This window comes from Rhinichthys klamathensis, unplaced genomic scaffold (assembly GCF_029890125.1).
Source record: "Rhinichthys klamathensis goyatoka isolate OS25496 unplaced genomic scaffold, OSU_Roscu_1.1 h1tg000001l_1, whole genome shotgun sequence".
Taxonomy (NCBI): domain Eukaryota; kingdom Metazoa; phylum Chordata; class Actinopteri; order Cypriniformes; family Leuciscidae; genus Rhinichthys; species Rhinichthys klamathensis.
In genome coordinates, this window is record NW_026606555.1 from 598,157 (window position 1) to 624,231 (window position 26,075).

The window sequence follows — 26,075 nt, forward strand, 5'->3', positions numbered from 1 at the left end:
TTTCCCTTTCTGTCAAGTGATGACTGATCACAATCTTTTAGTCTTTTTACAGTGGAGTTGTATACCAACCAGCGCTTGATGAGATTGAGTTTGTTTCCGCAGTCATATTCTCTACAAATTCATCACATTAGAGGAAAAGAGAATATTTTAGCTGACGCACTGTCACTGTCTCAGTCTGATACAGTTTTGCTATTATATATCTGAGTCTGATACTGTTTTGCTATTATATATCTGAGTCTGGTACTGTTTTGCTATTATATATATGAGTCTGATACTGTTTTACTTTTATATATTTGAGTCTGATACTGTTTTGCTATTACATATTTGAGTCTGATACTGTTTTGCTATTATATATTTGAGTCTGATACTGTTTTACTATTATATATTTGAGTCTGATACTGTTTTGCTATTATATATTTGAGTCTGATACTGTTTTGCTATTATATATTTGAGTCTGATACTGTTTTACTATTATATATTTCAGTCTGATACTGTTTTGCTATTATATATTTCAGTCTGATACTGTTTTGCAATTATATATTTGAGTCTGATACTGTTTTGCTATTATATATTTCAGTCTGATACTGTTTTGCTATTATATATTTGAGTCTGATACTGTTTTGCAATTATATATTTGAGTCTGATACTGTTTTGCTATTATATATTTGAGTCTGATACTGTTTTGCTATTATGTATCTGAGTCTGATACTGTTTTGCTATTATATATCTGAGTCTGATACTGTTTTGCTATTACATATTTGAGTCTGATACTGTTTTGCTATTATATATTTGAGTCTGATACTGTTTTACTATTATATATTTGAGTCTGATACTGTTTTGCTATTATATATTTGAGTCTGATACTGTTTTACTATTATATATCTGAGTCTGATACGGTTTTGCTATTATATATCTGAGTCTGATACTGTTTTGCTATTATATATTTGAGTCTGATACTGTTTTGCTATTATATATTTGAGTCTGATACTGTTTTGCAATTATATATTTGAGTCTGATACTGTTTTACTATTACATATTTGAGTCTGATACTGTTTTGCTATTATATATTTGAGTCTGATACTGTTTTACTATTATATATTTCAGTCTGATACTGTTTTGCTATTATATATTTCAGTCTGATACTGTTTTGCAATTATATATTTGAGTCTGATACTGTTTTGCTATTATATATTTCAGTCTGATACTGTTTTGCTATTATATATTTGAGTCTGATACTGTTTTACTATTATATATCTGAGTCTGATACTGTTTTGCTATTATATATCTGAGTCTGATACTGTTTTACTATAATATATCTGAGTCTGATACTGTTTTGCTATTATATATCTGAGTCTGATACTGTTTTACTATTATATATTTGAGTCTGATACTGTTTTGCTATTATAAATTTGAGTCTGATACTGTTTTGCTATTATTTATTTGAGTCTGATACTGTTTTACTATTATATATCTGAATCTGATACTGTTTTGCTATTATATATCTGAGTCTGATACTGTTTTACTATAATATATCTGAGTCTGATACTGTTTTGCTATTATATATCTGAGTCTGATACTGTTTTACTATTATATATTTGAGTCTGATACTGTTTTGCTATTATAAATTTGAGTCTGATACTGGTTTGCTATTATATATTTGGGTCTGATACTGTTTTACTATTATATATTTGAGTCTGATACTGGTTTACTATTATAAATTTGAGTCTGATACTGTTTTGCTATTATATATTTGGGTCTGATACTGTTTTGCTATTATATATTTGAGTCTGATACTGTTTTGCTATTATATATCTGAGTCTGATACTGTTTTACTATTATATATCTGAGTCTGATACTGTTTTGCTATTATATATCTAAGTCTGATACTGTTTTGCTATTATACATTTGGGTCTGATACTGTTTTGCTATTATATATTTGAGTCTAATACTGTTTTACTTTTATATATTTGAGTCTGATACTGTTTTACTATTACATATTTGAGTCTGATACTGTTTTGCTATTATATATCTGAGTCTGATACTGTTTTACTATTATATATCTGAGTCTGATACTGTTTTGCTATTATATATCTGAGTCTGATACTGTTTTACTATTATATATTTGAGTCTGATACTGTTTTGCTATTATATATTTGAGTCTGATACTGTTTTGCTATTATAAATTTGAGTCTGATACTGGTTTGCTATTATATATTTGAGTCTGATACTGTTTTACTATTACATATTTGAGTCTGATACTGTTTTGCTATTTTATATCTGAGTCTGATACTGTTTTACTATTACATATTTGAGTCTGATACTGTTTTGCTAATATATATTTGAGTCCGATACTGTTTTGCTATTATATATTGGAGTCTGATACTGTTTTGCTATTATATATCTGAGTCTGAAACTGTTTTACTATAATATATCTGAGTCTGATACTGTTTTGCTATTATATATCTGAGTCTGATACTGTTTTACTATTATATATCTGAGTCTGATACTGTTTTACTATTACATATTTGAGTCTGAAACTGTTTTACTATTATATATTTGAGTCTGATACTGTTTTACTATTATATATTTGGGTCTGATACTGTTTTACTATTATATATTTCAGTCTGATACTGTTTTGCTATTATATATCTGAGTCTGAAACTGTTTTACTATTATATATCTGAGTCTGATACTGTTTTACTATTATATATCTGAGTCTGATACTGTTTTGCTATTATATATCTGAGTCTGATACTGTTTTACTATTATATATCTGAGTCTGATACTGTTTTACTATTATATATCTGAGTCTGATACTGTTTTACTATTATATATTTGAGTCTGATACTGTTTTACTATTACATATTTGAGTCTGATACTGTTTTACTATTATATATTTGAGTCTGATACTGTTTTACTATTTCATATTTGAGTCTGAAACTGTTTTGCTATTATATATTTGAGTCTGATACTGTTTTACTATTACATATTTGAGTCTGATACTGTTTTGCTATTATATATTTGAGTCTGAAACTGTTTTACTATTATATATTTGAGTCTGAAACTGTTTTGCTATTATATATTTGAGTCTGATACTGTTTTACTATTATATATCTGAGTCTGATACTGTTTTGCTATTATATATTTGAGTCTGATACTGTTTTGCTATTATATATTTGAGTCTGAAACTGTTTTGCTATTATATTTCTGAGTCTGATACTGTTTTGCTATTATATATTTGAGTCTGATACTGTTTTACTATTATATATCTGAGTCTGATACTGTTTTACTATAATATATCTGAGTCTGATACTGTTTTGCTATTATATATCTGAGTCTGATACTGTTTTACTATTATATATTTGAGTCTGATACTGTTTTGCTATTATAAATTTGAGTCTGATACTGGTTTGCTATTATATATTTGGGTCTGATACTGTTTTACTATTATATATTTGAGTCTGATGCTGGTTTACTATTATATATTTGAGTCTGATACTGTTTTGCTATTATATATTTGGGTCTGATACTGTTTTGCTATTATATATTTGAGTCTGATACTGTTTTGCTATTATATATCTGAGTCTGATACTGTTTTGCTATTATATATCTAAGTCTGATACTGTTTTGCTATTATACATTTGGGTCTGATACTGTTTTGCTATTATATATTTGAGTCTAATACTGTTTTACTTTTATATATTTGAGTCTGATACTGTTTTACTATTACATATTTGAGTCTGATACTGTTTTGCTATTATATATCTGAGTCTGATACTGTTTTACTATTATATATCTGAGTCTGATACTGTTTTGCTATTATATATCTGAGTCTGATACTGTTTTACTATTATATATTTGAGTCTGATACTGTTTTGCTATTATATATTTGAGTCTGATACTGTTTTGCTATTATAAATTTGAGTCTGATACTGGTTTGCTATTATATATTTGAGTCTGATACTGTTTTACTATTACATATTTGAGTCTGATACTGTTTTGCTATTTTATATCTGAGTCTGATACTGTTTTACTATTACATATTTGAGTCTGATACTGTTTTGCTAATATATATTTGAGTCCGATACTGTTTTGCTATTATATATTGGAGTCTGATACTGTTTTGCTATTATATATCTGAGTCTGAAACTGTTTTACTATAATATATCTGAGTCTGATACTGTTTTGCTATTATATATCTGAGTCTGATACTGTTTTACTATTATATATCTGAGTCTGATACTGTTTTACTATTACATATTTGAGTCTGAAACTGTTTTACTATTATATATTTGAGTCTGATACTGTTTTACTATTATATATTTGGGTCTGATACTGTTTTACTATTATATATTTCAGTCTGATACTGTTTTGCTATTATATATCTGAGTCTGAAACTGTTTTACTATTATATATCTGAGTCTGATACTGTTTTACTATTATATATCTGAGTCTGATACTGTTTTGCTATTATATATCTGAGTCTGATACTGTTTTACTATTATATATCTGAGTCTGATACTGTTTTACTATTATATATCTGAGTCTGATACTGTTTTACTATTATATATTTGAGTCTGATACTGTTTTACTATAACATATTTGAGTCTGATACTGTTTTACTATTATATATTTGAGTCTGATACTGTTTTACTATTACATATTTGAGTCTGAAACTGTTTTGCTATTATATATTTGAGTCTGATACTGTTTTACTATTACATATTTGAGTCTGATACTGTTTTACTATTACATATTTGAGTCTGATACTGTTTTGCTATTATATATTTGAGTCTGAAACTGTTTTACTATTATATATTTGAGTCTGAAACTGTTTTGCTATTATATATTTGAGTCTGATACTGTTTTACTATTATATATCTGAGTCTGATACTGTTTTGCTATTATATATTTGAGTCTGATACTGTTTTGCTATTATATATTTGAGTCTGAAACTGTTTTGCTATTATATATCTGAGTCTGATACTGTTTTGCTATTATATATTTGAGTCTGATACTGTTTTACTATTATATATCTGAGTCTGATACTGTTTTGCTATTATATATCTGAGGCTGATACTGTTTTGCTATTATAAATTTGAGTCTGATACTGTTTTGCTATTATATATTTGAGTCTGAAACTGTTTTACTGTTATATATCTGAGTCTGATACTGTTTTGCTATTATATATTTGAGTCTGATACTGTTTTACTATTATATATCTGAGTCTGATACTGTTTTGCTATTATATATCTGAGGCTGATACTGTTTTGCTATTATATATCTGAGGCTGATACTGTTTTGCTATTATATATCTGAGTCTGATACTGTTTTGCTATTATATATCTGAGTCTGATACTGTTTTGCTATTATATATCTGAGGCTGATACTGTTTTGCTATTATATATCTGAGGCTGATACTGTTTTGCTATTATATATCTGAGTCTGATACTGTTTTGCTATTATATATCTGAGTCTGATACTGTTTTACTATTATATATCTGAGTCTGATACTGTTTTGCTATTATATATCTGAGGCTGATACTGTTTTGCTATTATATATCTGAGGCTGATACTGTTTTGCTATTATATATCTGAGTCTGATACTGTTTTGCTACTCCTGTTTTAAGGCTGCTCTCAGCTTTGCTGTGTTGTTATGCAGGTATTATTTTCTTGTATTTCTGCTGTTCTGTAAAGCACTTCGGTCAGCCAGTGGCTGTTGTAAAATGTGCTATATAAATAAAATTAACTTGAACTAAACTCAGAATTTTCGGAGAGCTTCGACTTATACCACCTGACCGCTGAAAACTCATTTTGTCGTTGACAAATAAAGACGTAATTACGACATGGCGTGAATGCAGCATGATATAATCAAATAGGAAAATCAGTTAAATCCAACAATTATTGTAGTAATGTATGCCAAAATATTAAAAGATATAGAAATATGTGAGAGAGTAGGGAGAACGACTCGATTGCATCGTTCACAGTGTTTTATAGATGCGTTGGAGGATCGAATGTTGCACAACACCAGAACTCTACTGTTGCTCTCTACTCATTTTTCGCTTATTTCGAAGTATTACAAATGAATAATGTAATATTTGAATGCTGAATGATGTGACGGGTCAATCAGACTCGAGTGCAGACTCAGTGATTGTACTATTTCATCCCCTGCAGAAGTCTGGTCCAGTATAAACACAATTCATAGTCTAGAGTATGTCCTCGTGCTGTGATCCCTCTGAAGTTAGTCTGTATTTCATCTGGCACAGATGAAGATCTAAACCAGCACAACATCCTAACGTCTCGCATCGATGAGCTTAAAAACTAGGCTGGACTTTCCTCCTCCTTTCCTCGAGATCGTTCTAGTCCTTCTGAAGCAGTTGCATAATTGTGTTTCTAATCTGAATTTATTTGGGGGGAAATAAATGTAGTTTTTTCAGAAGATTTGTGTGGCTGCTAGTGTTGTGGACTGTGATGTCAGAGAGTTGCATCACCTGGAGGAGTGGTGAGTGTTCTGCCGTACTCCAGACACCAGCCGACCGGATGGATGTAAGGACTGGTTGCATCACACCTGCAGAAAACAAGATGCACACAAATGCATTTTAATGCAAAAACACATTATCCTCTATATTTCATGCATTATAAAAAAGATTAACATTCTGAATCATTAATATTGAGCCCTTTAAATGCACATTTTGAAAAAAAATATTTTTTTTTTGATAAACTTAAATTTCTGACAGGAAACACACATTGAAAGTAGTGCTGGGCAACGATTAATCACATCCAAAATAAAAGTTTGTGTTTACATAATTTATGTGTGTGTACTGTAATTATGTAATTATTTTGTATATATAAATACACACACATGCATGTATATATTTAAGATTTTTTTAAATTTATGTATAAAATATTTATATATAATATATAAATAATATATACATGCAAATATTTCTTAAATATATACAAGCACGTGTGTGTATTTATATATACAAAATAATTATACACAGTACACACACATATATTATGTAAACACAAACTTTTTTTTTTTTGGATCCAATTAATCATTGCCCAGCACTAATTAAAATACATCAAAATACTTTAACATGTTTTTGCATTCCATCTGCACTGGTGGGTCACACACCAAAAAAACAACTTACAAAACAATGGTGATAAATATAAACCAAACGATCATGTGCAGTTAAGATGGCAAAAAAAACTCATCCGCGTTTGAAAGAGAGGAGAAATGTATCCCTTGTTGATGTGAAAGACTGTGTCCATTAAATGTAAGCATCACAGATACTTCTTTTCCAATGAATTATTGTCTCAGAGCAAAAAAAAACCCATCAAAAATTGTATTTAGTCATGCTTCTGCGGTTCATTTTAACCTCGTAACATTCGTCGTGTGAGCACATCCAGTGAAATATTGATGTTTACACACGTTTACTTCATAGTTCTTTAGACGAAACCATCGTTTCTATTCATTAATGTGATCTGATGAGCATTAGTTGCTTCAAATGCTGTTTCAACAGATTTCAGTATATGATTTAGGATAAGCATTTGTGGCACTGAGTGTTGGATCTCTGCTCGGTCCTGAAGCAAGATCCAGATCACACATGGCCACCAACATCTGATGCTGAGATGGTATAGCAGAACTATGTGCCAAAACACACACCAATTCTTCTGAACTACTCTGAAACAAATGTGTGTATGTGATGTTTGTGAGGTGTTGTGGGCCGGTAATGCTGTGAGGAGACGTGCTGTCGCTGGCTCAGAGCGCAGAGCTGTCGGATCTGATCGTGTGACTGAACTGAAGAGCGGCAGAGAGAGAGTCCTTTTCTCCTGAGGGATTCATGAGCAGCTAAAAGCTTCCTGCCTGCTCTATACAGGGGTCTGACACACACACACACACACACACACACACACACTCACGCACGCACACACACCAGAGATGTTCACAAGTAATTTTTTGGAAGTCCGAGTCAAGTCTCAAGTCTTTTCAAGTGTTTGAAAACACGAAAAAAATGAGAAAATCGTGTCCGTGTACACGAATCAATAAATTTAAATTTTGTGACTATTTCACAAACTGCCGTGAGTGTGTTGCGACATCGTAAAGTCTAATCTTCTGCTACTTAACAGATCCCTCTAGCCCTCGGACCTGGTGAAATATTAACCTAAGTCTGTCACATTATATGGATACAACACTTTGTGATGGTTAGCTTGTTACTGTACCTGTGACGATATATGCTAAATTTAACGTCTCTTTCACATTAGCAAGTGACTGACCTATCTGGGTGTGTTTTGAGGTGCCTGATGGAGTTCGACGTTGTGGATCCGGCATAATTTATCTTGCGTGTAGCTGTTAGCTTACCGCCACTGTTTTAAAGTTATTAAAAACCAAAACCAATGACAAAAGGCACAACTCCGGGAGGACTTGGTGTCGCCATCGTCAATGCATTTTTTGATATGTGAGTGCGCGCGGCGCATGCACGTTGCACAGTATGGCAAAGGGCAGGGGACACGGCATGCAGCTCATCATACGCTTCCCCAACGTATATATGCGCCAATAAAAGAAAATAGAAATACATTCATGAATTTAGATTTAAAAAGCAATAATTGCATGAAAACAGGTTGTTGAGAAGTCTCGAAGCTCGAGTCTTTTGGGTTGAGTCGCAAGTCAAGTCTGTAGTCAGCTGTTTGTGCGACTTAAGTGCGACTCGAGTCCGAGTCTCAGACTCGAGTCCCCATCTCTGACGCACACATCAACTATTTATTTAAGTCCACTTAAAAGAAATGATTTACAGGGACATAAATACTATAGATGCAGTCAAATGCATGTACATAATCATGGGCCAGTGGCATACAGCAGATATTCACAATATTCAACGTCACTCAGTTGTTATGGATACAAGTAGCACCGTCTCCGCCAGATATGAGCTGCCTATGATAGCAGACAGAGCACAGTGCTTTGCTAGCTGTTTAGCCCTCTTTTTGGGCATCCCAAGTTGTTGAAGCCCTCTTACAACCAGCCTATGTGTGTGTCCTAAGCTGCCAAATATGAACACAATTAGTCGGCTCTGATAACCTAATTCTGAGATGATGTTTAGGAGTGGTTGATATTTAATAATCTTAGTCATAAAGGCTTCTTCCATACTAGAATCAAAGTTACATGCAACCTCCACAACGAATACCTCACTGATCTCCTCATTAACAACAATATCTGGTGTATTAGCAAACACATGAGAAAAGGTTTCAGAGTCATTACAATTCTGAAACATGGATGATTTTACACAAGAATGTTTGTACATTTTTACAGAAGATGAGAAAAGGCTTGATATGTCCTTCACTATAAGGTCCACTATTCTGTCGTGGCGTGCGATTATGTAGTGTGATGCAGACAATGAGGAACCCGAGTTGTAGGAAACCAGATAAAAAGATTGAGTCTGGTTGGAAGAACTTCTAGTCTGGCTTTTACTGTAAAAATAACAATGTCCTCACTGAGTGCAAAATTCTGAAGAAATGAGTGCAAGAGAGAGTGATCAGCAGAGGAGAGACACGCAAGTTTCCCCTGAAGGTTCAGTCCAGTCCAGTGTTGGTTCTGCTGATGTTGGTGTAGTCTAGGAGAGTTGGCCGGCACCTGTGGATGTTAGCGTGTGGCTGTGACCACCGCATGTGGCTGTTGCCCTGACAGAGGTCAGGGGGTCAGTAATGATGTCCTCGGAGACCCTCACAGTCCCAGACTCAGACCGCACACACTCCAGTGATACTCCAGTGCGGACACAGAGGTCAGGGGTCAGGAATGATGTCTTCGGAGACCCTCACAGTCCCAGACTCAGACCGCACACACTCCAGTGATACTCCAGTGCGGACACAGATGTCAGGGGTCAGGAATGATGTCCTCGGAGACCCTCACAGTCCCAGAGTCAGACCTCACACACTCCAGTGATACTCCAGTGCGGACACAGAGGTCAGGGGTCAGGAATGATGTCCTCGGAGACCCTCACAGTCCCAGAGTCAGACCGCACACACTCCAGTGATACTCCAGTGCGGACACAGAGGTCAGGGGTCAGGAATGATGTCCTCGGAGACCCTCACAGTCACAGAGTCAGACCGCACACACTCCAGTGATACTCCAGTGCGGACACAGAGGTCAGGGGTCAGGAATGATGTCCTCGGAGACCCTCACAGTCCCAGAGTCAGACCGCACACACTCCAGTGATACTCCAGTGCGGACACAGAGGTCAAGGGTCAGGAATGATGTCCTTGGAGACCCTCACAGTCCCAGAGTCAGACCGCACACACTCCAGTGATACTCCAGTGCGGACACAGAGGTCAGGGGTCAGGAATGATGTCCTCGGAGACCCTCACAGTCACAGAGTCAGACCTCACACACTCCAGTGATACTCCAGTGCGGACACAGATGTCAGGGGTCAGGAATGATGTCCTCGGAGACCCTCACAGTCCCAGACTCAGACCGCACACTCCAGTGATACTCCAGTGCGGACACAGAGGTCAGGGGTCAGGAATGATGTCCTCCGAGACCCTCTCAGTCCCAGAGTCAGACCGCACACACTCCAGTGATACTCCAGTGCGGACACAGAGGTCAGGGGTCAGGAATGATGTCTTCGGAGACCCTCACAGTCACAGAGTCAGACCGCACACACTCCAGTGATACTCCAGTGCGGACACAGAGGTCAGGGGTCAGGAATGATGTCCTCCGAGACCCACACAGTCCCAGAGTCAGACCGCACACACTCCAGTGATACTCCAGTGTGGACACAGAGGTCAGGGGTCAGGAATGATGTCCTCCGAGACCCACACAGTCCCAGACTCAGACCGCACACACTCCAGTGATACTCCAGTGCGGACACAGAGGTCAGGGGTCAGGAATGATGTCCTCGGAGACCCTCACAGTCCCAGACTCAGACCGCACACACTCCAGTGATACTCCAGTGCGGACACAGAGGTCAGGGGTCAGGAATGATGTCCTCGGAGACCCTCACAGTCCCAGACTCAGACCGCACACACTCCAGTGATACTCCAGTGCGGACACAGAGGTCAGGGGTCAGGAATGATGTCCTCGGAGACCCTCACAGTCCCAGAGTCAGACCGCACACACTCCAGTGATACTCCAGTGCGGACACAGAGGTCAGGGGTCAGGAATGATGTCCTCGGAGACCCTCACAGTCCCAGACTCAGACCGCACACACTCCAGTGATACTCCAGTGCGGACACAGAGGTCAGGGGTCAGGAATGATGTCTTCGGAGACCCTCACAGTCCCAGACTCAGACCGCACACACTCCAGTGATACTCCAGTGCGGACACAGAGGTCAGGGGTCAGGAATGATGTCCCCGGAGACCCTCACAGTCCCAGACTCAGACTGCACACACTCCAGTGATACTCCAGTGCGGACACAGAGGTCAGGGGTCAGGAATGATGTCCTCGGAGACCCTCACAGTCCCAGACTCAGACCGCACACACTCCAGTGATACTCCAGTGCGGACACAGAGGTCAGGGGTCAGGAATGATGTCCTCCGAGACCCACACAGTCCCAGACTCAGACCGCACACACTCCAGTGATACTCCAGTGCGGACACAGAGGTCAGGGGTCAGGAATGATGTCTTCGGAGACCCTCACAGTCCCAGACTCAGACCGCACACACTCCAGTGATACTCCAGTGCGGACACAGAGGTCAGGGGTCAGGAATGATGTCCCCGGAGACCCTCACAGTCCCAGACTCAGACCGCACACACTCCAGTGATACTCCAGTGCGGACACAGAGGTCAGGGGTCAGGAATGATGTCCTCGGAGACCCTCACAGTCCCAGAGTCAGACCGCACACACTCCAGTGATACTCCAGTGCGGACACAGAGGTCAGGGGTCAGGAATGATGTCCTCGGAGACCCTCACAGTCACAGAGTCAGACCGCACACACTCCAGTGATACTCCAGTGCGGACACAGAGGTCAGGGGTCAGGAATGATGTCCTCGGAGACCCTCACAGTCCCAGAGTCAGACCGCACACACTCCAGTGATACTCCAGTGCGGACACAGAGGTCAAGGGTCAGGAATGATGTCCTTGGAGACCCTCACAGTCCCAGAGTCAGACCGCACACACTCCAGTGATACTCCAGTGCGGACACAGAGGTCAGGGGTCAGGAATGATGTCCTCGGAGACCCTCACAGTCACAGAGTCAGACCTCACACACTCCAGTGATACTCCAGTGCGGACACAGATGTCAGGGGTCAGGAATGATGTCCTCGGAGACCCTCACAGTCCCAGACTCAGACCGCACACTCCAGTGATACTCCAGTGCGGACACAGAGGTCAGGGGTCAGGAATGATGTCCTCCGAGACCCTCTCAGTCCCAGAGTCAGACCGCACACACTCCAGTGATACTCCAGTGCGGACACAGAGGTCAGGGGTCAGGAATGATGTCTTCGGAGACCCTCACAGTCACAGAGTCAGACCGCACACACTCCAGTGATACTCCAGTGCGGACACAGAGGTCAGGGGTCAGGAATGATGTCCTCCGAGACCCACACAGTCCCAGAGTCAGACCGCACACACTCCAGTGATACTCCAGTGTGGACACAGAGGTCAGGGGTCAGGAATGATGTCCTCCGAGACCCACACAGTCCCAGACTCAGACCGCACACACTCCAGTGATACTCCAGTGCGGACACAGAGGTCAGGGGTCAGGAATGATGTCCTCGGAGACCCTCACAGTCCCAGACTCAGACCGCACACACTCCAGTGATACTCCAGTGCGGACACAGAGGTCAGGGGTCAGGAATGATGTCTTCGGAGACCCTCACAGTCACAGAGTCAGACCGCACACACTCCAGTGATACTCCAGTGCGGACACAGAGGTCAGGGGTCAGGAATGATGTCCTCCGAGACCCACACAGTCCCAGACTCAGACCGCACACACTCCAGTGATACTCCAGTGCGGACACAGATGTCAGGGGTCAGGAATGATGTCCTCGGAGACCCTCACAGTCCCAGACTCAGACCGCACACACTCCAGTGATACTCCAGTGCGGACACAGAGGTCAGGGGTCAGGAATGATGTCCTCCGAGACCCTCACAGTCCCAGAGTCAGACCGCACACACTCCAGTGATACTCCAGTGCGGACACAGAGGTCAGGGGTCAGGAATGATGTCCTCGGAGACCCTCACAGTCACAGAGTCAGACCGCACACACTCCAGTGATACTCCAGTGCGGACACAGAGGTCAGGGGTCAGGAATCATGTCCTCGGAGACCCTCACAGTCCCAGACTCAGACCGCACACACTCCAGTGATACTCCAGTGCGGACACAGAGGTCAGGGGTCAGGAATGATGTCCTCCGAGACCCACACAGTCCCAGAGTCAGACCGCACACACTCCAGTGATACTCCAGTGCGGACACAGAGGTAACTCAGGTCCGGCCAGTCTGACCAGACACTGAAGCCAGCAGAATGGGTGTCAAGTTTCTCGCTGGGTTTTCTTTTAAAGCCAAGGAAGTGCGGCTCTGACTCGCTGGCCAACGGAACCGAGCGTTTCCGGAGGTCCAGGAACAGGCCAGCTCTCTCACATCTTTGTCATCATTATTCAGCATGTTCAGAAGATGGGAAATCCGCATGCTGGTATAAATCCATATCATGTTTGGTACCCCCAACCCTCCTTCCCATTGGGGGTGAAAAATAATATCACGGGTACTGTGCGTGTTCAGTCCAAACCACTGTCACACTAAGCTCACTGTCTTATCAGGGCTCCAGACTAACTTTTCCACTGGTTGCACTGGTGCTACCAACTTTCTCAGTTGGTCGCACCAGCATATGATTTGGTCGCACCTTTTTTTTTTTTTTTTGCTACATGCCATGGGATTAATCAATGCATGCTGATGAAGGTTTTAATGGACCAAGGCTAGCAAAGGCTTTCTGGTTGCAGCAGAAATACCTGTAATATATTAATTATCATTGTCAAATTTCAGGATTTTCATGGATTTTGGACAGTAATTTTAATCTGTAATTTTAAGCATTTTACATTTGAATTATATACAATCTATCTATTTACATTTGTACAATCTAAATGACTCATGCTTAAAGTCATCTATCCCTGTTTTGAGGCAAAATACATGCTCATTCGTGCCTTGTCTATGGATGTATGCCTTTTGCTTAGTGGATAAGATCTCAGCTTCCACCAACCAAGGGAGAATGCATTTCATGAACACCTTATAGATGGTAGGGAGAAGAGATATGTCCCTCCATGTTGATGGTTCATCAGGGATGTTGTCTTTTTTTGGAATACGATGGATTAGTGCTCCTTTCCATGAATCTGGTACTCTCTTATTTTCCAAACAGATGTTAAAGATAGTTGTTAAAATCTGACATGACTGTATGGTTTTAAGAGTCTCATGTGACACGCCATCCTTACCACTTGCTTTATTGTTAAGGAGGTTTTTTAAGACAGTCTCTACTTCCTTAAATGTGAAGTGTGTGGTTTCAGGGAAAAAAGTTGGTTTCATTGGCGGCACGCTCAAATACCAGGGTGGGGGTGGGAGATCATCATTAGGCCTCTGATTTAGGCATTTATTGTCATAATAAGTTTGTATAGCTGTAATGTCGCTAGAGCACGGTGGGCGGGCGGGATATTCACTGTTGTTTAAAATGGCTTGAATCGCTTTAGATCTTCTATGCTGCCACCATAGACAGTAAAAGAAATGGACACAGCGACCCCATAGACTTCAACGGAGAAAAGTGAAGCCCATTAGAAGCACTCTCTTCCTGATGGCGGAGCGACTGCGCAGACTCACACTGAGCTTGACAACGGAGATGTGACGTGAGCAACCTGTCGGACAGCTGTAAGTCTTCTAGTAGCGGTGCCAAGAGGAATCTGAACCATTCCCTTCCGGATCTCACAGAGCCGGAGATCGTGAGTATTAGCTGTCCATGAGCAGCAGGAGCAACTTTATGACTCTCTATGGGCTTCTCCCTTGACTCTATGCCTCCACGTCCCCCCGATTGCCCACGAGCTTCTACTTCTGTCTATTCGGTAATTTCTCTACTGTGCGACAGAGAGTCGCGTGTTATGACGCAATCGTTAGCCTATTTTTTACAAAAACTGCTTCTATGGCGCCATAACATAAGATACAAGGTAATGGAGCCTTTTATACATTGTCGTGTTTCTTTAGAAATAAACAATGGACAAATGGAGTCTTTAAACGCCTCAGATGTAAAGTTATTCGCTGTCAAAGTGACGCCAAAATGAATGGGAGTCAATGGAGTGCTAACAGCAGGTGAAGGCTTGCTAGCCAATCGCGGCCCCGGGGAGACTTCAGTTTCCGGCTGGAGGATTACCCCCTTGGCTGCCACAGGTATGCGAGTTTATTCCTGCTCAGCTTTCTGTTCCGCTTGGGTTGAGTCGCTCGCGTCCGCAGAGAGGGCAAGACGGTTTCCCGCAGATAGCGCAGCTGTTAGCGGATCCAGTCAGCTGTCGAGACCGATGTGAAGTCTTCAGGATACGAGTGTGTCGCCGGGAACTTCTTTAAAACTCGCGCCACATATTTTCAGGAGTTGTAATCCGAAAGGCTTACTAATGTGGCTTTCAGCTGTAAAAATGCCGTTCTTGAAGAATATCCCGTTTAACAATTTAGCAATCGTTATCCACTTTTCCTGGACTCGCATGCGCACACACACGCGCACGCGCACACACACACACACACACACACACACACAAACACACATACACGCACACTCTCTCTCTCTCACTCACACACACACACACTCTCTCACACACACACACACACACACACACACACTCTCTCTCTCTCTCTCTCTCTCTCTCTCTCTCTCTCTCTTTCTCACACACACACACACACACACACACACACACACACACACACACACACACACACACACACACACACACACACACACACACACACACACATAACTAGTGATAACTGGGTCACTGAAAAAAATGAGAGTGTGCTGCTTGCGTCCTCATGACTTACGACTGATATAATTAACAAGATCCTCAACTAATTCATTTTTATGCCTGTTCAGTTTCTTCCATTTCATCACAATTTCAGCCAATATGTATGTTTGCAGAACTTTCATAGAATAAAAAATAACTCTTCCCTAAATGATGCTTTCATTAAAATTTAAATATGATGCTTTCATGTCGTTTTTGCCCCACATGGTTTCAATACATGTTTTCATTATGTTCCCCCTTATATTGGTTTAAAAGTTAAAACTTTGTTAAGAGATAAGCCACAGTTATCAGTTTTTTTTTTAAGACAATCCAATACAAAGGATGAGAGAAATGTCATGGGTTATTAATATTTTAAAAGAGTGATTTATGTGGTTAAATTGAGAGAAATGCCCAAACTGAATGATACTACCAGATTTTCATTTATATGAATGGTTTTAAAAATATCCTGCATCAGGGTTAGAGAGTAAAAATCACTTTCAGTGCTTTACTATAACAACATGAACTGATTCAGGGTTAAAATGGCAAGAATCAGCTCTTCAAAAACATTCATGTGGTCATGCAAACGCATACGCAACGGCTTGAAGCAAGTTAGTCCATGCTTTGTTTAAAAAAATTTGTCATAAGATTAAAAAACAGAAGAAAAGTTCCCTTTCGGGGAGAGACACAGCAGCAACATCGCATACACACGCTAATTCAAAGACTCATCGCTGTGAACGCACCAGTAGTCGTAACCTTCATCCCAGTTGTCAAAGTGCACCAGGAACCGGCTGTCCACCATGTCGGAGACCGTGGCGACGCAGATGAACGAGGGATTCTTCTTATCGATGGCCTCCAGCTTCATCCCAATCCTGAAGCCCGACGGCGTCACCGTCTGAAACACACAACACACAAACCCCATAACACAGGCACACCTAAAAATATTCAGACACCAGATATCATTTTTGATACTAGTGTGTGCAGGACACTATAGTTCATTTATGTAAGTGAGGAGAGCAAAGTAAAGTAAACTGTGACATATTACACCCAAAAGTTCTTCATGCAGTGACTACCAGTAACATTTATAAACATTTGGGACCAAAAATGATTCAGGCACTTTGAGCTGATCATGTTTTGCTGAAGTGTATTTCCTTTAATTGCTAATGCGACATTTTTACCCCACAGACTGAACAACATGAAACATCAACTGACCTGATAACTTTGAGTTCTTGTCATTTTTTATTACCATTTTCTAAACTATACTGTGATAATGTGAGAAATATTGTCTGAATAAATTTAGCTTTGACTGTATCTGGAGCATGTCATGATCCAATCAAATCCTGATGTTAAAATCAAGCTCTACGTCTTATTATAATAATATAAGTGAAGTGTGTAGTGTAAGTTAAATGTGCTGAGGATCATGACAGTGTCTTGGTCTAGTGTGAGTGCTTTATTAAATGAAGTGAAACAGTGCCATCTAGTGGACATAAGAACAATGTCATGTGCTGAACACACACACACTCAAACGTACACACACACTCACCATGTTCTGGTTCTGGAAGAGGGCTTTGGGGGCCGTCTGTATTTTATTCAGTTTGATGAAGGAGGACCAGCTGAACTCTTCATCCTTCATCCCTACAGAGAAACACACACACACACACGCCACGTGAAGAACAACACACACACTGCTGCAGTCCAAGTCAACCCACACACCACAACTTCAACGACACACACATTCATTATTAATATTCAAAGGCATAATGCTTGTTCAAGAACAAGTCAAAGCACTACATTTTTTAGTATCACTTTACAATAAGGTTCATTAGTTAACATTAGTTAAGTACAGTAGTTAACATGAACTAATAATGAACTGCACGTGTACAGCATTTATTAAACCCTTTTAATGTTAATTTCAACATTTATTAATACATTATTCAAATCAAGAGTTGTATTTGTTAACATTAGTTAATGCACTGTGAACGAACATGAACAAACTATGAACAGCTGGATTTGCATTAACTAACGTCAACGAAGATTAACAAATACAGTAACAAATGTATTGCTCATGTTAGTTAACTAATGAACCTTATTTTAAAGTGTAACCATTTTTTTTAGACCATGTTTAGGACTAAATTGAAAAACATCCTTTCCTGACCTAATCTTCAGGACAGAGAGAGACACAGAGCATCTTTAGTTTCTGCTGTGTCGTGATCATGTGATTGACGCGGACCCAGGATCTGGCCCTTGAACACGTGTTGGGGAGTGTGTGAGTGTCTGGTGTCTCTTGCCTTTAGGTGGATGCAACTTGTGTCCGGTTTTCTCACACCATCCCACTGGGTGGATGTCCGGAGAGTTGGAGTTTACCCAAAAGTCATAGCAGTCCGAATATTTGTCAAAATGCAGTCTGATTCGATGTCCCAACACCTGCAAATATGCAAAAGTGGATGCAAGTGATTCTGTGAACAGTGACACATCCCGTCGCTCGGTCTGCATCTGCTATCAGTGCTGTTACCTCCGCCACGCTGAGGACGCAGTACATGGACGGGTGTTCGGGGTCGATGCCCTCCAGCCTCATGCCAACCCTGAAGCCGTTCTTACACTGCGGTAATGACTGATACTGCACACACACACACACACAGAGAGAGAGAGAGAGTCCAGTCACACACTCCTAGAGATGTAACAACACACACATGCTCACTAGTTCCCCAGACAGCAACATACAGGCGAAACTCGACAAATTATAATATGGTGCAAAAGTTCATTTATTTCAGTAATTCCACTTAAAAGGTGAAACTAATATGTTATATAGACTCATTACATGCAAAGTGAGATATTTCAAGCCTTTATTTGTTATAATTTTGATGATTATGGCTTACAGCTTATGAAAACCTTTTCACAATATTCTAATTTTGAATTTGGGATTTTCATAAGCTGTGCGCTTCCCTGCACTGAATAAACCGCTGCCGTGGGGAAACAGCTCATCGTTGAATGAACAGCCCGTCAGCTAATCTTCAACATGCTTGCTCTTAAACACTCGTTTGGGATTTATCTCATTTTAGAGTTTACACTGAAAAAATGCTGTTTTATAAGAGTAGTCATGGACAATTGCGTGACGTATGATTCAGTTCATGTCACTTCTCATGAATTTCTATGGTATCTGCAAACAGTGGTTGACCGTCGCACAACTCGACTGAAACTCAATGGCGTCAAGGCTGTAATGTGATCAAGGCACACGTGATCAAAGTTCGCCACAACCCTCATATCTCCCAATAATAAGACCATCTCTGATTTGTCCCGCTCCTCCTCCACTGTGATTGGACGGCAGGGCAACAAATGACAGAGATGAGTGCTACATTTTTCCCAAGTTGAACATTTTCAACCCTGAGCGTCAAGAATGAAGCGCTCAGCACTCACACTGCTGCCGTTTTTAAATACGCAGCGCTCCCATTAAAAACCACTGAGAAAATTGGGAAAAAATTATTCGGTGGACACACACCCTAATTAATCAAATTAATCTACACTTCATGACCTAAAATGACAAAACAAAAACAAGATTTGTGATAATTTTGCACATTTATTAAAAACAAGACACTGAACCCTAAATTTTTTTATGTTATGGTCAAAAACTGATACGATGAACTGATACACACTGTGTGCAGAGTTATTAGGCACATCGATTTTCTGATCATGTTTTTTTTTTCCAGGCATATTTTTCAAATTCCAAACCACACTAATCTTAATAACTACTATCAATTTTGTATTTAACCATTTATAAGTGATATATAATTGTTCATGAAGGCTGGAAATGAAAAGCGCCTTATATTCAGGTGTGCAGAATTATTAGGCACGTTTTCTTTTACAGATAAAATAAGCCAAAAAAGAAATTTAACTCAGACTGAAAAGTCAAAAATTAAAATGCCCATGAGAAGGGTGCAATACTCGACATTGCAGTTAAGGCATGACCGCTGGACAGTGTAATGCTCATTGGGTCAGCAGGGTCAGACAAACACCGGTGGAGAAGAAAACACACGTTAACTGCAACAGAATGAAGAATTAAGTGTGAAACCATCAGGAACCCTTTAGTCTCCAGCGCCTCCATTTTCCAAGACAGCAGCCAAACAGGCTTGTGCACAATTCAGGATTTCAGAATTGGCCTCTATTCAATTCTTGAATTTGAATGGAATCGACTCCACCACACAGGAAGTTGAATTTGAATTTGAATTGGAAAGACAGGAAGTGGAATTAAATTCATGGCAATTCAAAGAAATTCCACACAGTCACACAACAGAAAGAATGTGTTGAATCTCTCACACACTCAGTGTTAGGAAGGTTACTGTAATAAGTTACGCTTAATGAGTTAATGGGAAAGAAAGGTGATTTAAGCAATTTTGAGCGTGGCATGGTTGTTGGTGCCAGACGGGCCGGTCTGAGTATTTCACAATCTGCTCAGTTACTGGGATTTTCACGAACCACCATTTCTAGGGTTTACAAAGAATGGTGTGAAAACGGAAAAACATCCAGTATGCGGCAGTCCTGTGGGCGCAAATGCCTTGTTGATGCTATAGAGATGATATAGAGGTCAGAGGAGAATGGGCCGACTGGTTCGAGCTGATAGAAGGGCAACAGTGACTGAAATAACCACTCGTTACAACCGAGGTATGCAGCAAAGCATTTGTGAAGCCACAACACGCACAACCTTGAGGCGGATGGGCTACAACAGCAGAAGACCCCACCGGGTACCACCCATCTCCACTACAAATAGGAAAAAGAGGCTACAATTTGCAAGAGCTCACCAAAATTGGACAGTTGAAGACTGGAAAAATGTTGCCTGGTCTGATGAGTCTCGATTTCTGTTGAGACATTCAGATGGTAGAGTCAGAGTTTGGCGTAAACAGAATGAGAACATGGATCCATCATGCCTTGATACCACTGTGCAGGCTGGTGGTGGTGGTGTAATGGTGTGGGGGATGTTTTCTTGGCACACTTTAGGCCCCTTAGTGCCAATTGGGCATCATTTAAATGCCACGGCCTACCTGAGCATTGTTTCTGACCATGTCCATCCCTTTATGGCCATCATGTACCCATCCTCTGATGGCTACTTCCAGCAGGATAATGCACCATGTCACAAAGCTCGAATCATTTCAAATTGGTTTCTTGAACATGACAATGAGTTCACTGTACTAAAATGGCCTCCACAGTCACCAGATCTCAACCCAATAGAGCATCTTTGGGATGTGGTGGAACGGGAGATTCGCATCATGGATGTGCAGCCGACAAATCTGCGGCAACTGTGTGATGCCATCATGTCAATATGGACCAAACTCCCTGAGGAATGCTTCCAGCACCTTGTTGAATCTATGCCACGAAGAATTGAGGCAGTTCTGAAGGCAAAAGGGGGTCCAACCCGTTACTAGCATGGGGTACCTAATAAAGTGGCCGGTGAGTGTATATATATATATATATATATAAAAATATCCACCTCAAATTGTTTTGTTTTTCTAAAGATTTACTAAAGTAATTCTGGGAAATGCTTCATCATGTTCCACAAAATTACAATTACAATAAATCAAATTTAATTATTTGTTCTGTGACTAGAGCTTTTAACATTCATTGCTGAGGTAAAAACATTTCCTGTTAATGTAAAGTAGTTCAAACTAATATCATTTATAGAATATGTAATGCAATCATCTCTGACATATACTGTAAAGCTTCATTGCTAAACACTTTGTATATGAATTAGTTTAGACTCATTTGTTCAGGTTAGCTTTTGGGTAATCTCTGTACTTTATATATTGTTAATTTTATCTGTTTTATTTTATTTTTTATCCATTTTTGTCTATTGTTAAGCGCTTTGTGACTTAGTCTGTGAAAGGCGCTGTATAAATAAATTTTACTTACTTACTTACTTAGTTAGAATTTTTATTGAATTGCAATTCTGCTCTCTTTAATTCAAATTGTAATTCTAGATCCTGTTTTTGACATCAATTCAAATTCAAGAATTCAGGAGTCATTCTCAATTCAGTTCTGAATTGTGCACAAGCCTACTGCCTACCGGGAGTCTCCTGAAGACCAGTGTCAGGATCTCAGAGACTTAGGTAAAGAATCCTAAGAAATGACCGCCTCTTAAGCTGAAGTTAGTGAAACACATGAAGAGAGTTTTATAGGCCGACAGATGGAGAGTGACTCTTGAAGGACCAGCACCACCTCCTCTTGTAACACTGTTTGAGGAATTCCTTTTCCAGAATCTAAAGGGTTCCTGATGATGGTTTCACACTTAATTATACTTAGCATTATAATTATACTTTTCTTTTCTCCCTCTCCCCTTTCTCCCCCTTTTCCCTCCTTTTGTGTGGTAATCATTTTTTTTTTTTTTTTGATAATGTACTTTAATGTGTATTTTGTAGAGAATTCAAATGAATAGCCACCTGGGCAATTTGTTTTAGCTCAGATGTGCCAACTACGTCTAAACCCTGTCAAAAATCTTGGGGAAAAAAAAGTGTAATCTAAAATTTAAGACCTTTCATAAGTAAACATAAGACTTTTTATGGCCTTAAATTTGAAAAATTTAATTTAAGACTTTTTAAGGATCCGCGGGAACCCTGTACACACTGATACACACTGATTGTTTATGGACAGGTTATGGAGTCACAGCATATTTCGCTGTATATCACACCCTTCTCATGGGCATCATTTTTTCCTTTTCAGTCTGAGTTAAATCTCTTTTTTGGCTTATTTTATCTGTAAATATATAGCGCTTTTCATTTCCAGCCTTCATGAACAATTATATATCACTTATAAATGATTAAATACAAAATTGATAGTAGTTATTAAGATTAGTGTGGTTTGGAATTGGTCAAATGTGCCTGGAAAAACCATGATCAGGTAATGGGCGTACCTAATAACTGTGCACGCAGTGTGTGAGCCAGAGAGAGTGTAAACCAGCGTGTGTAAACCTGTCCTGACAGAAACCTAAAGCTCTCCCTGCAGTTCTCAGCCACTATAAAGCTGGAGGGTTTGACTGTTGGAATTGTCATTTTATTACTGTAGTTCCAAGTAAAATAACTATTAATATACGTATTATGATATATTTTGGCTTCCTAAAACCCTATTGTGAATGTGATGTGGACTATCACAACTAAAAAGAGGTTTAAGTCCACTTTAAAGTCCATGTACAAAATAAGAGATTGACAAACAGTACATATTTACAGATTCTGTGATCTCCAGGTTGTGGAAGATGAATTTCATTTTGTTTTTTTATTGTCTTTTATACTGTGATTTAAGAAACTCTTTTTGAATCAATTCAGTTAAAAAATCCTGATATATTTTGGAAATATGAAGGGGAGGTTTTGTGCTGGATGTTTGAAAATGATGTTTGTATGTGTCCTTATTTTTAGTGGTTTAGTTATGCTATGTTGGGTCACGTGGCTACTTGGAGATATTTGTGAAACTATTACTGTAGTGTCTAATAAGCCCATGAGGGCTGGGCACCATGGTGTTTGACACTTAAATAAACAAATCAATCAATCAATCAAAAAATAAAATAAAATCCATGATATTAGTTTGCAGCTGTAACATGAAAATACAATCCATATAATCAAAAACCCTTTCCTGGCGCTTCACTAGATGCCCAGCTAACAGGAGCTAACGTTCTGGAGAGGTTCACTTCAATTATGAACAAACGTTCTTCCAGAAACATTGGGTCTCATTCATGAAACACGAGCAGAACTAATTTTTGTGTAAATCGTGTGTAAAGTGGTTCTGGTGTAAATTTTCGGATTCATTAAAATGTTCGTATTTTCCAAATGTTAGTTGGTACACAAGAAATCTACACCTGCTCCCAGCCACGCGTAAATAGTGAGTTTAACACCCGGACGTTTTGCTCATTAATAAGGCTGCATTTTAATTCACCTTAATCGGGTACATATTTGCACAGCATTTTGAAAAAATATTATATATAGTAATTACATACGGTTTTTCTTATTATGAGAGCCAGTAATAGCATCTGCGATGGTGGTCCTTCTCCAGTTTGAATACTATTTTTCCGAAGTGAACTAATTCGTTTTTTGCTCTCAAGCTTAATGTCGAACCATTTTCTTCTCACTTCTGGGAATGTTTGATTAACAGATGAAACTCCAGTAACTGCATCTGTAATATGCTGCCAAGCTGCCTTTTTTTTTAGGGCCCGATACGCCACTATGTACGCTTGAAAATAAATGTGGTGTTTTGAATGAAGTTCTGATAATAAAACTTCAATTTCTGCATCTGAGAATTTTTTTTTTTTATTCGCATTCATGTGAATAAAATCATATGATGCCCATATATAGTTGTCAGTCGGATTTAATGGCCGGGATTTATGGTAATTGAGAATGAGCGTGCACGTGTGTCCCATTTACGACTGATTGGAATTCATTAACACACACACACACACACATTTCACTATCACATCCGACGTTTACGAAGTATTTGTGAATCAGGAGAAGAGTTTTCGGGAAGGTGTCTTTACGCGCAAATCACTCGCATATTTACTCGTATATTTACGAATGTTTCATGAATGAGACCCATTGAGAGAACGTTTGTTTAAAGTCTTTAATAATGTTCTCAAAATGTTAGCACAAAAACATTTATAAATCATTCATGGAATGTTTTTTTTTTCCAAAATATTTAGATGGAGTTCGTTTAACATTAACATAACATAACGTTCAGAGAACATTCAAAAGCAACATTTCCACAATGTCTGCAAAATGATAAAAATGTACCCTTTACTTTCGCAAAACCAAGGAAAAAAAGCTTTTAAAACATTTAAAAAACTGTACATTTCGAACGTTCAGAGGACATTCATTTTCATAACTTAACAGGAATGTTAGCAAAACATTCTCAGAACATGTTTGCTAGCTGGGTGTGGGCACTTTTTAAAATATCTAAGTGTGTATAAAAGTAAAAATCAACATTGACTCCTGTCGTGTGTGTGTGTGTGTGGTCTCACCTCTTTGAAGAGTTTGCTGGGGGCAGCGATGGCTCTCTCCTGCTCCAGGTACGAGGCCCAGCACCACGCCTTCTTCTTGCCTCCATACGGGACCGCTGCATCATGGGAAACAACCACAGGTGTCATGGAGATCATGTGACTGGAGGAGCGAGTGCATGTGTGTGTGTGTGTGTGTGTGTGTCTCACTGAATCTGAGCAGAGCTGCGTCTCCTCTGCGTTTCCGCCGGCCTCGCGTAGCCCCGCGCGCCGGTCGCCGGCTTTCTTTCTCTTCCTGTTACACACATCAAAACAGGAATCTGGGGTCAGATCTGCTTGCTCATCAGCAGGGGCGAATACAAGAAGCATATGAGAGTGAAAGAGACGTCCCATACTCTGAATTATTGATTATTATCTGATAATTATCCTTGTTTGCATCCCTTTATTCCGGATGCGTTCTTCAGGATCGTTGTCAATGTCCTGTTCTGCTTTGCCCTAAAGTGGATCTAGTTTTCTCCCCTACAAGTTTTTTTGTCCCTCCCTTACATTCAATCCTGACAGGTAGAACCTTAATTCAAGATCACTGAAAACAAGTCCTGATGTCACATGCATTATCTTTAGCTTCACCAGCAAATATATCTTGGTTTAAAGCTGTTAAGATTTTTTTTTTTTTTTCTGGGAAAAATAAATACTGGTTATTCTGAAGAAAATTATTTAGTTTAGTTCTTTTTGTGAAACCAGAATCAAATCGGCCTAATACTGATTGCACACAATATCGTGTAGAGGTAGGCCTGTTTTAAAAGGTATGTTTACATGTGTAACATTATGATAACTTCTTATATAACTTAATAGAATTTTTTTTTTTTTTTACATACTGCAAATCAAAGTTTTTTAAGGCTGCAAGTGGAATTTTTTTATTTTAGGGACTGTTAAAGGCACAATATGTAGTTTTTCGCCACTTGAGGTTGGTAAAAATAAAAAAAATAAAAATTGCTGAATGGCATGCAATTACTTTTAAAACACATTGTATGCTGGAGAAAATGCAGCATTAATGTTGCTAAAAATAGACCCGCATCTGATTATGTAATGTTAGCCACTTTTCCTCTGAGGCACGGTGGAAACATTTACTCGCGGAAATCAAGAAAACTAGCGATTCAAACAA

General features: G+C 39.3%; 1 protein-coding gene across 2 annotated transcripts in view; it reads right to left on the minus strand.

Moving 5' to 3' along the window:
• l3mbtl3 (L3MBTL histone methyl-lysine binding protein 3) overlaps positions 1-26,075 on the minus strand; it is a 102,482-nt gene that overhangs the window by 57,753 nt on the left and 18,654 nt on the right. For both annotated transcript variants that reach the window (XM_056259251.1, XM_056260051.1), the window contains 7 exons: positions 25,124-25,208; positions 24,938-25,032; positions 18,467-18,571; positions 18,243-18,378; positions 17,498-17,589; positions 16,698-16,849; positions 6,492-6,568 (listed from right to left, as the gene is read on the minus strand). In XM_056259251.1, coding sequence (XP_056115226.1) covers positions 6,492-6,568; positions 16,698-16,849; positions 17,498-17,589; positions 18,243-18,378; positions 18,467-18,571; positions 24,938-25,032; positions 25,124-25,208 — 742 coding nt within the window. The remainder of the gene's footprint in view (positions 1-6,491; positions 6,569-16,697; positions 16,850-17,497; positions 17,590-18,242; positions 18,379-18,466; positions 18,572-24,937; positions 25,033-25,123; positions 25,209-26,075) is intronic.